Source organism: Periophthalmus magnuspinnatus, chromosome 13 (genome assembly GCF_009829125.3).
Source record: "Periophthalmus magnuspinnatus isolate fPerMag1 chromosome 13, fPerMag1.2.pri, whole genome shotgun sequence".
Lineage (NCBI taxonomy): Eukaryota > Metazoa > Chordata > Actinopteri > Gobiiformes > Gobiidae > Periophthalmus > Periophthalmus magnuspinnatus.
Genome location: NC_047138.1, coordinates 3,680,406 through 3,696,567, shown reverse-complemented (window position 1 = coordinate 3,696,567; position 16,162 = coordinate 3,680,406). Strand labels below are relative to the sequence as shown.

General features: G+C 37.8%; 1 protein-coding gene across 1 annotated transcript; it reads right to left on the bottom strand.

The window, feature by feature from the left end:
* Window positions 1-8,027: 8,027 nt before the first annotated feature.
* Window positions 8,028-14,788, bottom strand: LOC117380386 (P2X purinoceptor 5-like). The gene is made up of 12 exons (XM_033977189.2): window positions 14,643-14,788; window positions 13,854-14,004; window positions 12,346-12,417; window positions 11,010-11,085; window positions 10,832-10,928; window positions 10,685-10,765; window positions 10,457-10,598; window positions 9,287-9,423; window positions 9,125-9,218; window positions 8,962-9,027; window positions 8,160-8,242; window positions 8,028-8,106 (listed from the first exon to the last, which is right to left on the bottom strand). The coding sequence occupies exons 1-12, from the start codon at window positions 14,777-14,779 to the stop codon at window positions 8,037-8,039; spliced, it is 1,206 nt and encodes a 401-aa protein (XP_033833080.1). The 5' UTR covers window positions 14,780-14,788; the 3' UTR covers window positions 8,028-8,036.
* Between the last annotated feature and the right edge of the window lie 1,374 nt (window positions 14,789-16,162).

Genomic DNA, 16,162 nt, shown 5'->3' with positions numbered 1-16,162 from the left:
ACATATTCTCCAGTGTGGCTGTTTAAAGAGGAGAGTACAGATGGAGTTCAGTGGAGCAGCAGTCAGAGGGATTAACCCTGAGAGAAATTAAACAGTGAACCTTTCAAGCCATAGTATTACTGCAGTGTATAAGGAAAACCCTTTCACTGCTATAAATAGTAGCTTTTCATTACAATCGGACGAATTCAACAAAACAGAGCCTAGATTCACAGTGGGATTGAGAATAAAATCGAGTACTGGTAAAACGACAACGACAAACGCATTCGGTGTGGACAGTTTTGTTTTTTGTGCATCGATAATGACAAATATTTGAAGCTAAATGTCAGTACGAGCAGAGCATCTTCATTACTGCAGCTTTATTTATATTATATTTATATTAGAAGTATCAGGTCTGACTTAGAGGGTCACATATCACCAGGTTTAACCACGTGATTATGAAGTATTAGTACTAGTATAAGTATTGTGATTAGATTTATGTTTTAGTATTTAACAAATAATACAAGAATGACATGTATTTTGAACACACTCAGATATAAACTACAGGATTAGCAGCTTTTTTATGCAGAAAAAGAGGAAATTATGGTACTCGATTATGCAGAATCTTGCTGCTCCTGACGTATAATTAGTTGTGTTGCCCGTTTTGTTTTTTGTACGTTGATAATGACAAAGACTAGATGCTATATTGTACGTCAGGGGCTGAAAAATTAAACATAATCGCATCAAAATCACAATCTGGAAGTCGCAGAGACCAGAATTTATAGTTTACATCTGAGCGTGTTCAAAATACATGTAATTCTTGTATTATTTGTTAATTATTAAAACATAAATCACAAATCTAACCGCAATCACAATACTTGTACTACAACTAATACTAACACCAAATACTAGATGTTTTTTCCTCAAATGATGTGGTTCAACCCGGTGATATTTTACTGTAGTTCTTCTGTTTTGCAGTTGGGCTGTGTTGAATACGTGTAATTATTATAAATTTGTGTTTCTTTTTATTGCTTATTTATTTATTTTATTTTAATTTATTTTATTTTAATTTATTTTATTTATTTAAATTTATTTTATTTAAATTTATTTTATTTAATTTATGTATTTTATTAATTAATTAATTAATTTTTATTTTCCCATTCACTATTCAGTTTTATTCCATTTAGTTATGATTTTTGGGGTCTTTATTATGCTAATGTATAACTTTTGTCATAATGTTTTTTCTATAACATGAAAATCTTGTGTTAAAAAAATTTATTGATGAAATATAAATATAATTGAATCTGCAGTAATGAAGACACCGACTCTACTGTCTGCTCAAAATCACAATCTTTGACTTCATTATTCATCCAAATCTCCGCATTTTCTGCTTCTTAGACCAATATTTTAGTTTAATCCCATCAGGACATTAGGATGAAATAATAATCTGCTCTTTAATGAACTCCCAGGGCTCACTCCCGCTCACCTTTTCTTTTTGCTGGTGTTGCTGCTGTTCGTCTGAGGCATGTCCTGGACACAAAACAAATAAAAAACAAATTGTCCATATTAGATTTAGGCACATTTAATTTATGTAATCTTTGGATTTAGCCACAGCAGCTGTCTGACAGTCCGACATTTGGATTTTTAAGCAGCTTTTTGCACAGTTGGTCCAATCTGGTAATTTTGTCACTTTGTCATTTGTAAAATTGTTCAGTGCCAGCTCTTTTACAGCCATGTTTTCTGGTATTGTCTTTAACTGAAATAAGAAACAAGAAATGAAAACTCGAGCTGTGCAGAACCAGGAATTGACAAAACTATGACTTCTGAGATTTTCTTCGTACTTCCACAACCGCATACAACAAATACTTACATTTTCTTGCTAAAAAGTGCAACTCCAAGCTAATTTATTTCAAAATCTTACTCTGGTGATGACAGCACCAAGTATGACTAATGTTCCTCTTTCTAAAAATAAACATAGCAAACTAGAATATATGTTTCACATCAGTTTAATGTCAGATTACCACAAAACCACTAAAGGACTAAAACAGGACCCAACCAAAGCTCCACTGATACTAAAACATATCCACAATCGAGTATGTAAAAACCAGGGCTAAACCAAGAGCAAAAAAGGACTGATAATGGACCAAACCACTGCTTAATATTGATAATTCATCTTTTTTTTTTTTGTAAACAGCACATTTCTTGACACTTTTCAAATGATTAAGACAAACAAATCCAACTTGTGTCACATAAAGACAAAAATACAGAGAAATGAAGAGTGTCCTTGAGTTCTGCTGATTCCAGACTCAAACTCTACTCAGAATCGTTTTAATTAATGCAAAAATCTGATGCTATTTAATTACCAACGTTACAAGATTAAACGATAAGACGCCTCACCAAACGACATGTTACATAAAACATGAATACATAGGAACAAAAACAAAACGCAACCAAAAGCAGCTTTCAGTTCGTTGGTGCCGTTTTGTTTTATAGATTATATATTCAATTCATCTTTATTATTTCAGACTCATGGTCCATTTTTAAAAACAAACAGGGACAAAGACAAAACAAACTGTAACATCTACATTTTAAAAAGACAAATCACACCAGTGTCTCCACATCCTGGACTGACAATGAACTGCACTGAATCTTATGTTTGTCAGTGACATTATTATTCAATTTTCTGACTTATTCAGCTGCAAATAAAACTGTACATTAAAGTTGTTAGTGCAGCTAAGTGTTCAGTCGTGCAGTGACAAACATCTCAGTCGCAGTAGTCCGTCGTGGCTTCCTCAAGAGCACCCACAAAGAGCACCCATAAAGCGTCATGATAATCCACCTGCAGCTTTTGGAGATCAGAACATCACCCAAATGTGAACAAAAGAGTATGAGCTTGAGCAACAACATCCTGCATCATCTATAAATATCATCATCATCATCATCTGCCCTGTCTGCAGTGATGATACGCCCAAGATATTTCATTTTAGATGTAAACTTCAACATCAGGACGTCTCATGTGTTTATCCTCTTTGGTCCTACACATCATGATCATACTTTTAGTTGTGTTATACTTAATATCATACTCCACACCATAAGATGAACAGATGTGGAGTAGCTGCTGTAAACCAGTGGTGCTCGGACTAAACATAAATATATTTACTCATGATTTTGTTGGTTATGTTTGTTTCAGTCGTCACTGGTCTGTTTGGAGACTGGCTCTAGTGAGTTCAAACTGCTGCTGTTTTGACGTTGGTTCAGTTCAATTCAACTTATTTTTGGGATTTTTTATAAACCACAACAGAAGTTTCCTCTCAGGGCTGAACGTGAAAACTGATTTAACCAACAGAAAGTTAGAAAATCAACAATGAAACAGAAACAGACAAGCAAATAAATCAACAGAAAACAGGCAAATGGAGAAGTGAAAGACAGAATGACATTAAAGTATAAAATGTACTAATCATACCATAGAAATAGACCTCCCAGACCCTTTCCATTTCCTCTTATCGTCCAGTAGAACCGCAGGACTCCCAGAGCGGCTCACACTGCGGCTACAGGGGCGACTGGAGGCCCGGCTCGGGACGGGCTGCGGCGGGACGTCTCCAGAGCTCTGCACCGCCTCATACAAACTGTCCATGGACCCCTCCTGGTGTAAAACATACAGACACAATTATTACAACATGAAGGTTTAAGGTGATGGATTATACAAGTGAATCAAAGGAAAAAGCCTCAGAGCGAAATAACAGGTTGAGTTTAGGACATTTTATGATGTTAGATTGAGGGCAGAGTCTTATTTAACTCTGATTTTGAAAGATGTGGAAACTAAAAAGCTACTATTTGTGATGAATTAGGTACAGAAACATGTCATATTAAACAAAAACTTCTTGAAATTGCTTTTATCTTAGTTTGGGCTCACAGAGAAACTACACTGCCTGGACAAAGACACAGTCACAGTCTGTCAGAAACAGAAACAGTCACCATCAAAAAAAAAGTCACACATGCACGCATTTGCTGTGGCATTGTTTCGATTTCTGTCACGCTGGTGAACTGGACTCAAATGCAACAAAAAGAGCAGTCAAACATCTTAGAAACTACAACAGAACGTGTCCTTTTAACGGGTAATTCAGAGTATAGTAAAAATGTCTTGTTTAATGTCAACAAAAATCTCATCCAACACTGGAATTCAAAAACAGGCTGGGGAAATAAACTCAGAAACAGGTAACTCAAACAGGGATAAATGCACGTTCAGGATTTCAGAAATGCAACAGGGTATTTCAGACACAGGGCTTGAGAGTTGCTTTTGACTGTTCAACAATCCAGCAAGATCTGACAGAACAGAAGCAGTTTATATAGACGACCCTGGGCTGATTAACAAATGAGATTCAGCTGCAGCGAAAGCAGAGAGGTAACAAAAGAAGGGCCGGAACAGGCTGAAAAATGGAGCCGGACTGAGGAAAAAACATGCACACAGGCAGAACTGTGACAAAAGTTTTATTTCCATCCAGTGCATTAATTTTTCCCCAAGATGTTGCATTGATGATGGTCGAGTCTGACGCTGCACAAAGCTTCTCCAGCACATCCCAAAGATTCTCAATGGGGTTAAGGTCTGGACTCTGTGGTGGACAATCCATGTGTGAAAATGACGTCTCATGCTCCTGATCCACTCTTTCACAATTTGAGCCCGATGAATCCTGGCATTGTCATCTTGGAATATGCCATCAGGGAAGAAAAAATCCATTGATGGAACAACCTGGTCATTCAGTATATTCAGGTTTGAGCACAGACTGTTGCTGAACGTAGACCAAACCAACTGCAGATACACCAACGTATTTGCTTCATTAAATCCAGGTAGTGACTTTTTTTTTGGCCAGGCAGTGTATTTGACTGTGCACTATTGCTGTCTTGTTGTGAATAGGCCCAATATTTACAGATATTAACCATAAACCAGGACAAAACAACTGCATTTTGACAGTTTTGACATGTTAAAAATGGTCTGTTATTAGTTAAAAATCCTGTGAAGCCAGTTGTCGTCACAGAAACATCACGACACAGACTAAGAATGACTAAAAGTAAATAGTAGATCTAATATTGTGCTTTATATTTTCAATTATTCGAACACAACGTGGCCAAAATACTTCATCTTGTCTGTCGTTTTCACAATTTTGGGCGAATACCAAACACAGCAGACAAATGTTCGCACATTAATCAGATTATAAAAGTCGTCCATGATATGAGGTTTATGGACGGGAGCCAAACCAGAATATTATCGTAGAATATTTTCAGTGTCTAAATACGGTTTATACTGTATTTGCTTGTAGTTTGTGCGTGTAGAACAAGATTGAAACGTGTCAGACAGGATTGTGTTGCTTAAAATGTGTTTGAGTGACGCACAGAGCTTTGAGTAATGTGAATATTTGATTAATATTCTCATTTTGTCTGGTACGTAAACAGAACGCACACATTATATAACACTAATAATATAACTCAGCATCATGAAACTTGATTTAAAGTTATTACAAGCCACAAAAGATACAGTCCGGCATAAATAAGTGAGATTTATTTGAATATTAGCGAGACTACAGGTTGTCTTTGCACTAAAACTAACAAATTAACTACATTTGTAAGTAAAGTATTTGCAGTGCAGTAATGAGTCTTTTTTGATAATAGTGAAATATTTGGACCAGAGCCGTACGATGAGTCCACTAGAGTTGTTTATTGTGGCTGGATGAGTCTTAATAATCCTGTCAGCTATCGACATCTGGTCAGAGACAGGTCCCCACATTCACGCCCCGTCCACGTGGAGCTGTGCATCTGCTGCAGCATCTGAGGCGCCATATGGGACGTCCTACACGGGCCACACTTAGACCTGCTGCCACTCCAAACATGGACTTAATGCACACTTGAAACTTTGTAATACTGGCTGCATCCAAGTTGACAACAAATAAAAGTCTAGAGAAGTCAACTATTTATGAAGTGTAGAAAAGAGATACAAAAATATACACACACCACCAAATAAACAGCCATATATTTGTAACCTATTTAAGATAATGCATTCAAATAACCTCAGTATCAAAGTCTGTGCAGTGCTACAATAAATAAATATCCACTATGTACAGTTATTTTTCAGCTGGAGTCTTGCTTATCTCCTTGCTCCTCTCTCTGTTATACTCACAGTTAGAAAAAAAAGGAGAAAAGTCGCATAGTTGCACCTTTAACTAAAAAGTTTAGTTTGTAAACCTCAGATTCTAAGTGGAGTAAACCAAAATGACCTTAACTTTGTAGGTAGGATATATCAATGTGATATTCTAACTGTGGGCCAATAGTCTGCAACAGAATAATGACCAGCACTGTTCCCCATGAAGAGGGTTGGACAGTGCAGATTTAACCAAGCCCCGCACACCTGCACCAGACCAGAGCAGAAGCCCTACAACACCCACACCAGAGCAAAAGTCCCACATACCTGCACCAGAGCAAAAGTCCCACACACCTGCACCAGAGCAAAAGTCCCACACACCTGCACCAGAGCAAAAGTCCCACACACCTGCACCAGAGCAAAAGTCCCACACACCTGCACCAGAGCAAAAGTCCCACACACCTGCACCAGAGCAAAAGTCCCACACACCTGCACCAGAGCAAAAGTCCCACACACCTGCACCAGACCAGAGCAAACCCAGTATCAGCGGTACGTACCAGTGAGAAGCAGAAGAGGTTCATGTTGGAGCAGGTCCAGTAGGTTTGAGGAGCCCGGGTGCAGGACAGAGACCGGACACAGAGACACAACAGCGGCTCGTGCGTGAGTTTGCCCGGGCGCCTGCTGTTGTCTCTCAGATTAATACCGCACTGAAATCCCCACGTAATCCAATAGATGGACCACTACTCTACGGCCTAAAGCAGGATCACTGTTGACAACACACCCACTGGAGGGAGAATGCACCATGTTTTTGTTTTATTTAGACAAACATCAAGTGATTTTTTTAGTGATGTAGTTTGATAATTGGCCTCAGTGTCTCATTGCCGTGCAACATGTGATAGATATAGGCTGGTGCTAGTCTAACTGGTCCATAAGGAGTCATTTTAACTTTGTCCTGCCTGGTCAGCCTGGACATACATCCACGGGTCTTGCACACATCAGATGTCAGCACTTGATGCAATAGTCCACTACTATCACACACAATTTAAATCAATTCAGTAATAACCTGAACAATCTGTTAAATATCTACATCTCTGGATTATTTTATGCAGCTATCAGGCCAACATGTTTCTGCAAAAAAGAACAAACAATAGTCCAAACTTTCAACTTCCTCAGCTATTTTAGTGGGCTTGCCCTCTAAATTAAATCTGCACATTACTTCTGGAGGGTCCCTTTTCTGCCTTGGCCCCTGATAATGAAGCTCTCTTTACCCCCCAGTCCACTGCCCCTGGTTACAGTGAATATTTGGTGTGAAAAGGTGCGGGTGTGTGATGGTGTCAGCTTAATCCTGTCTGGCTATATCTAATGTGCAGACAAACAGCTGTAAAGATTACACTTATGACCCATTTTCACTCTGATGTGTCAAATCTTTAATACGCATAAATGATCCTGCTCTGATAGTTTTCATTCAGACTCCGCAAGCTCCTCTGCAGCACTACTGTATCTGAGGTCTGATACTATTTCCTCATTGCCTGTGTCCAGATATTCTGCATTGTTTTGTTTTTGTTTGTTTTTTTACCTGTTATCTATTTTTTTTAATGCAGTCACTTATTTTGAATGATAGAGTAGGCTGATCTATTCATTCTCTGGCACATTTTAGGCAGGACTGCATGCAAATTTAATGCAACTTGACAAGAAATATTAGCAATTTGATGACAAAATGAGAAAGGAATCCATTAAACCATTAAAATAGTTCAGAAAAACTACTAAGAAAAGTTAGAGCTCTCTTTATTCTTGAAAATGAAGATTTGCCTTCTGCCCTCTAGTGGAACAAATGGGTAAATACAACACAGACACTAAAATACTATATAAGCAAATTAATGTATTCTGTTTGTAATAAGCAGATTAAAATAAAAGGTGCTATTTGACAGATTTATCTCGTGGGGTCTGTGCTGTTCCTCCTGTCCTCCACACTGTTGTCTTGTGATGTTTCTTTTGCTTTCCTGTGAAAAAAATACATTAGCAGATATAAAGACACATGTACAAAGTGTCGTACCTTGTTTCCTCATATTTCCTCTCTCGATATGAGGTGCTCGACTTCATGAGGTAGAGGAGGACCATGTCACAGAAAAACGCTCCCTAAAAAAGAGCAATTTAACACAAAACTACTACTACTAATCTACTGTTAGTATAATTATTGTAACTATTATGAAGTAGGCCATTATACAGAGTGGCCCAAAAGTCACTGACAGTTGAACAAACTTCATAACTCTTTTGTTTCTAAATATTTTTATTTTATATTTTCAGAGCATTTAGAACAACCCTTCCGACATTAATCTGAGCAAATCCAGCACCGAGGAACGAGCCCTCATTGTACAGTGGAACTTTGAGTCACATGGGTCAAATTCACAAACCCAGAGGTGTTAACGTCGACATTAAAGGAATAATAAGGGTTTTTCAAAGACAGGGGGCAGTATGTGATCTCCACAGACCTGACTAGTCCCGATTTCTTCCTGTGGGGCGATCTTAAAGAAAAGATGTTTGTGAATAAACCTCAGACGATAAACGACTTAAAACGTAATATCGAGGATCAAATAAGAGCCATAAGCCTGGAATTGTTTTCAAAGTTATACAAAGTGTGTTGGATCGGCCAAACCCAAAATGGTGGACACTTCCTCTAGTTTAAGTCGTGATAAGTTCAAGTGTAAGTGAACAATTGTAACCGTATATATTGCCAAAAATCTCAGAAGGTTCAGTTTACCTACTGCTAAAATTTGGTGAGTTTAACTTAAGAATTAGAGGAGCTACTGAAGATTTAAAAGTGTCAGTGACTTTTGTATGAGACGTTAATGACTTACTGCCCCCATCAAAGCCAGGCCTGAGCCAACACTGATCGCTGTTGGGATGATGCTGAATTTTCCTGCCTGTGTGCAACAATCCAAAACAATTCATTTCCTTATTATACTGTATGTGTGTGTATGCGTTTCCTTTTTATACTTTAATGTGATTTCATGTTCCCACCTTCCCATGCACCATAATGTTGAATCGGACTCCGTAAACTTTAAACAGCGATCGATGTATCTCACCAGTATGATGTTTAAAATAACGTGTGTGTCTGTTGAAGGGAAAACTGTGCAATCACATCTAGAATCATGTCATAAATCAGTGACATATGAACTTTACCTGAAATTAAATCCCATTGCGACGCTTCTGTTGCAGGCGGTAGTGTCCAGGCGGGTGAAGTAGTACTGAGGATGACACTGGGAGTAGCCTTTATCAAGATCACAGTCCCAGTCGATCATAATGCCCACTGAGCCGCCCTGAAAACACACTGTGAATCAGCCACAAAAGAAGAAAGCTGTAGAGATGGGACAATAAACAAAAAGGGTTGACAATAATCATTCATGGGACATTTTATATAATCGTGATAATCGCCAGCAAAGATAATCGCCGATTATTTCACCAGAATGTGCAGAAAAAACAACTTGTCGACAGGCGGGACAAAGGGTCTGTTGTCCGGGGCCCCAGAATTGAACCCTCTTCCAATTTATTTGTATTACGGAGGGGCCACGTTTGGCTTATTGACCCGGGCCTCCAGATTTCAGCTGACGGCCCTGCTCAACCATAATATTCTCTGTTAAAAGTTGTAATTATTCATAACCGTAACAACTTTAATCGTGATATAATCGTTAATCGCAATTATTTTGACTATGATAATCGTCACACAAAATTTCAACATCGTCCCAGGCCTAGAATGCTGCAGTTTATAAATTATTCAATCAGTAATAAGACATTTTGTAATGATTTAGCATAATTAAAAGGCAAACTTGCAATTATAGTGTACCATATTTTCCGGAGTATAAGTCGCACCAGCCAAAAAATGCATAAAGATGAAGAAAAAAACATATACAGTGGTCCCTCGTTTATCGTGGGGGTCACGTTCTAAAAATAACCCGCAATAGGCGATATCCACTTCATTTTTTGCAATTATTCTCTATGTTTTGGGCTGTAAAACCCCTCACCACACACTTTATACACTTTTCTCACACAGGGATTAACATTTTCTCACATTTCTCTCTTGTTTAAACTCTCTCAAAGTTCAAACCTTCGTAGGCGTCTTTGTCGGTGCAGAACGACATTGTTTCATCGACATTGTGGGTTTTGTCGGGGAGAAAACAAATTGCAAACATACAGCACTTCAGAGTCACACTGCGATCCAACGTTTATGTAACTTTGAACACATTCTGTAGTGTATTTCACATATAAATCGCATCTGAGTATAAGTCGCACCCCCGACCAAACTATGAACGAAGGTGCAATTTATAATCTGGAAAATACGGTATGTGTTTTTACATAGACGGCCATGTCTTGGAAGTTGTATCCCGCTCTCCTGGTGATGTCTCCGAGCTCAAAGATGGGACAGTACGGATGGATCTGTTCATCGTATCGGCACGACTTTAAGTACGATTCATCACTAGTTTCCAGAACATTAGACCTTAAATACACAAAGAAACAGTAATAAAACATCTTATTTCACTAGGAAGTTTAGTGAGATGTTTTATTCAGGATCAACAAACTCACTTGGAAAAGGAAAATTTAGGAAACTGTATGAAATTCTTGATGTATATAGTGAAATTTTCTGCATTTGCCAGTAGTGCTCGCCTGGAAAACAACATAAAATAACATGTACATTCATATTATTCATGATTATTAAATATTTAGGCTCACTGTGGTTTGAATTTCTTTTCCACAGGACACCAGCCATAGATTTCACACGTCCCAGTTGAATTGACGTCACTGACTATGCACCGACCACTCATCAGGCCTAAAGAAAGAAAAACACAAAAGGTCAAGTTTAAAACAGTAAGTACACTGGCATTTCACTCTCGTATTAAAAATTATTTACCATTTCCAGCTACAACTGTGTGTCCTCCTCTACAGTCTGCATCCGACCGACAGCGACCATCCACAACTTTTGAGCTCTGAAAATAAAAACTAATAATATAGACAAACCCAGGCCTGTTTGGGTCAACGAGCTGCTTAAATATGCATAAAAAAATACAAGCATAAAGTGTTTTTTGAGCAAGAGAGTATTGCAAAAATGAGACTACGCTGCTCTTTCATCTAGTTTTTTAGTAATACAAGGTTGTGGATGAGTTTGTAGTAAACGCATATGATATAATTTGGGGAAAATAATCAAAATCTGACCTACATATCAGCCAAAAAATATCAGTAGAGCTTATTGGCCATCTGTTTCTCTGGATTCGATACAATCAGTATCAGCATCAGCCATGAAAACAAAAAACAAAAAACACATCGGTTGATCTCTAACAAATAAATACAAAATTAAGCGAAGACAAAGTATTGTTTTGAGTGGCGTCTACATCCAAAATTGATTATCCAGCACCAGATAGTCTAATAGTAGTTCACACATGGTATAGTTTTGTTGTAGATTGAAAGACTAAATGTTTCTGGCTCCCTCTAGTGGCCAGAGTGAGACATGACCTCTGCATAACAACAGTGAACAATGTCTCATCAGGAAATACAAGTGATGCTGAATGCAAAACATGAAAAAATGTGTCTGGTTTGCAGTGTTGTTAAGCCCAGTGTTGTGTAACGCTCTGGTATTATTGTTTATCTATGTATCTAAATGAAAACAGATGCATTAGTGTGAGGATGTAGCTTAAAAGAGTGGAATTGACTATTAAAAACATGACGTTACTTTTCAACAAAACACTCCTGGTCCATTGTGTTCTCTGCTGCGTGAGTCAGAGGTCTGTGCATGTCTGGTATTGTGATGATTGTTCAGTTTCAGTTTATATTTCAGACTGGAGAGTGTTAGTCTCAAAGGGCAGCCCCATTGGACGCAGTGAGGACTGTGTACAGAGACTTAGTTTATGGGTAGTGCGCGTTTGAAGAAGCTGCTCATACGTCTCACATGCAGTGGGGTACGTGACCATAAGAGGCCTGGTTTACATACCGAAAAACTATTTATTGCAATGATTTACTCTGCAGTGGAAAAAGTATTCATCATCACATTAATTTAAGATGCAAACGTTGTCTGCACGATATTATAATACTGTATATTTATTACTACGAACAGAAACCAGCAACAAAAATGAAATTATGATGATTGATTATTTTATTTTTTTTATTCTTTATTAAATATGTATAAAGTAGAATTAAGAATAAGGAAAAAAAGACTTGATGGAGTTAATTTTTGATGACAAATGTGATCTTACCTCTGCACAGTATCCAAGCTGCTGATTTGGAGTCTCTAGGAAATTAGTCACAACAAAAAGGACGCCTTCTCCCTGAGGAAACATGTAATTATAATAAATATGTTACAGTTCAATGCTAAATACAAGAACTAAACACAAGTAGAACATGATTTTACACTGTGTTCACTCTAAACTCTAATACTGATGTAAAAAGGCTCAGTAATGGAAACTGATCGATGGATTTCCTGTTCAAAGCTGCAGAACTGAAGTGGCACATTCATAGTGGGATTTCCGCAGAGCTGTGTCCTGATTGTTTATGTGCATGTTTGTATTTATTCAAGTCATTTTAGAATATTGCTTTTCACATTTCTGTACAGGGATCTGGCTGTGGAGGATGAACACGGTGCCTTTTTGAACTCAAGTCTGAATGCAGCACAATACAGGATTTCTGAAACGCGCATGAATAATAAGACAGTTATGATGAAAAGGTGGTTTGATAAGTTGAAAAGATCATTCAAGTTCAAGTCTCCTTTAACAACTGTCTTACTGGGCAGTCTCTACGTTCTGATTGAATCCTGAAAGGTCTGGAACCAGGTGAAAATCCTCCATTTAACTTGAGACCACAGTCGCTAATGTATCAAAAAATTCTTGCATCATTCAGAACAATATATAACTTACCTGAGATAAATAAATCTGGTGCTTTGATTGTTGATTCTGCAAAAATCTGCTCTATTTTTCAGTCATATGTTTTTTTTCTTTCTTTTTTACATGTTTTTTGCCTTGTTTGTTTTTAACATGATCAGATTATGCATCTCTCTTATTGGTTAATCCACCTGTCAGTCATGCTCTCTGAAATCAGGGAGGCGGGATATGGCTCCAGATCCAATCGTTGGTTCTGTCTTCCTAGGAAACGTTAATAACAGTCTGATATAATGTAACAATATGATATGTCCCATCGGGAGGAGACCCAGGACACGCTGGAGGGACTGTGTCTCTGGGCTGAGCTGGGAACGCCTTGGGGTCCCACTGGAGGAGCTGGAGGACGTGTCTGGGGTGGGGGAAGTCTGGGAGTCCCTGTTTAGACTGATGCCCCCACGACCCGGAATAAAATGGATGGATATGATATAAAATGCTGTAATGTTTCGTATAATATTCAGTTAACCATAATTTGATTCATTCACTAAATTTCCAGATGGTGAGGTATCTTCATAATAGTAGTAGTAGTAGTAGTAGTAGTAGTAGTAGTAGTAGTAGTAGTAGTAGTAGTAGTAGTAGTAGTAGTAGTAGTAGTAGTAGTAGTAATATAGCGTATTTGAGGGGCGAGATGTGTGGTATTTCATCCACTTACACCAAACTGTTACTCTTATTTAATCAGACTGTCCAGGGACGACTGCTGGAAATTAATATTTTTGCTTTAACCTGGCACCAAACATCGTTTGTTTTTTTAAGGTCAGTGTATTGTTGTGCACTGTCCCCGTCCAAATAAAAGCATAATATACCATACCATAGTAGTATAATAGTAGTTTTACCTGTGGAGGGATGACATAATCTTCAGGGCCCCACACGACGACCCCAGACTCGCTGGTGTTGGTGACAGAGACGCCTTTGAGTTTAGTGATGACTGAGCTCTGGATGGACTCGTCTGTCTCCTGGTAGCCCTTTTTACTCAGAAACACCCACCTGACACAGAAAAAGAGTGCCAATGTTAGACACGTCACTGTTTTATATTTTTACTGTTGATTTGTGAAAAGAAACATCACAATTTAAAGCGTAAAACCGTGACAAAACAACTGTGACTGTCCTTATTTTATATATAACCTGTATTTAAGTCATTAAAGCAAAACTAAAGGTAACGTGGCATCAACAGCTGGAGAGAAAAGCCTTTACGTTTAGGTTTACTTTGTCTAGATTGCATTTAAATGATTCAATTTTGCTTCTAAAAATGGTCATATTTTTATATTCATGCGATTACATTGTGACCTGAATCATACAGAAAACTTTACTGTGGCTCAAATACTGAATAATCTTGACTATTATATGTTGATGGAACATTGTTTTAAAAAAGAAAATAAGAATAATATGAGAAAATATACAGGAAACAAGCACGCACAGCAAATTCACTGTGTGTTCGCTCTGATACAAGCCTCAATCTGTAATTAGTTTGGATTTGGTGCTTTTTTTATCATATACCAAGAGTGGAAAGTGAGAATAATAAATTAGAGTAGCTAATTTTTAATATCATCATCATTTTAATCATCTTAGTCCTGACTTAAAAGACACAAAACGATAAATTATAACAGGTTGAAAATGGATCTTACCCAATGATGTATCCGATAATGGTGAGCTGAATGAGTCTGTACAAAACACCGACTTTTTTGTTCTTTGCCACGATATATTTTTCCGTTTTATAATCGCATAAAGAGAGAAAACGAGCCTTAGAGCAGCTCCCGGCCATCCCTGAGTCTGAGCCAGAGCGCTGTCCTTTTGTGGAAGAGAGACGAGTTCATCCATACGTCAGTGTCAGAGGGTAAATAGCAGAGTGGATTTGCAGGATGATGAAAAACTAGGGCCATTGTAGAGAAATTAACTATTCGAAACAAAATATATCTGTCTATTCATGGTTTAAATGGTCAAAAGTCCTCAAAATGGCTCCTGTAAACAATAAACTGAAGCACCAATTCATCATGTTCCCCTCATTTGAAAACTCCAATTGTCTAATACACTTTTAGTCATATTAAAAGTGCACTATGGAATTTCTCAGGTGTTAGAGGTCAGATCTGTGGAGAAACTGCCTCGCTCACAGTAAAATGTACGTTTTTCATGGTATTTTTGAGCAATAAACACACCAATATGAAATCATTGCTAAACAGATGCATTTAAAGTCATTGGAAAACATTGACTTTGTTATCTTTAAGCCACTTTGTCACCAGTTTGGCAGTATGCTTCAGGTCATTGTTTATTTGAAGACCCATTTGTGCCCAAGCTTTAACTTCCAGGCTGATGTCTTGCTTCAGTATTTTCACATAATGTTCTTTCCTCATGATGCCATTTATTTTGTGAAGTGCACCAGTCCCTCCTGCAGCAAAACAATCCCACGACATGATGCTGCCACCCCCATATTTCACAGATGGGATGGTGCAAGTTTCCCCCTTTATTCTCCAAATGTAATGACGCTCATTATGGCCACACATTTCAATATTAGTTTCATCAGACCACAGAACATGTCTCCAAAAATTAAGGTCTTTGTCCCCGTGTTCATTTGCAAACTGAAATCTATGTTTTTAATGTCTCTTTTGGAGTAATGTCTTCTTCCTGTGTCCTTTCAGTCCATGTCTGTACAGTCCTCGTTTCACTGTGGATAATGACACACTCTTACCAGCTTTTACTTTACCAGCTGTGTCTCTAATTAACTCAAATAACTCAGAAGCTTGACATCATCACCTGAGTTTTCCCAAATTGTTTAACATCATAGTAATCTTACTGTATGTAAACTTCTGACTTTGAAGAATGTAATGAGAAATTGTCTAAAAAAAAAAAATCCTTCTCTCATTATTCTGACATTTAGCAAATAGAAATAATTTTGTTAATCCTAATTGACCTAAAACAGGAAAAGTTCAGTCTGATTTCATGTCAAACTGTGAGAAAAAAAAAGCGTACGTGTCTTTCCACATAGTTTCCAGTCATAGAGTATTCTGGTTTCAACTGTATATACACATCTGAAAGTTAAGTAGCTTTCCGGTGTTTCTCTCTGCTGGGGGTCTCTGTGGTTTTTTTCCCATGATGCTTTGAGGTAAACATCAAGAGATACGTGCTCACGGTCTTTCACATTTTATGCATC

Bases quoted from the DNA above. Each gene is read 5' to 3' on its own strand.
- LOC117380386 (XM_033977189.2), bottom strand. From the start codon at position 14,779: ATGGCCGGGAGCTGCTCTAAGGCTCGTTTTCTCTCTTTATGCGATTAT. The intron at 12,418-13,853 runs GTAAAACTACTA...ATGTTTCCTCAG, and splicing joins ATTATGTCATCCCTCCACAG to GGAGAAGGCGTCCTTTTTGT. The intron at 9,219-9,286 runs GTAAAGTTCATA...TCCCTTCAACAG, and splicing joins GCAATGGGATTTAATTTCAG to ACACACACGTTATTTTAAAC.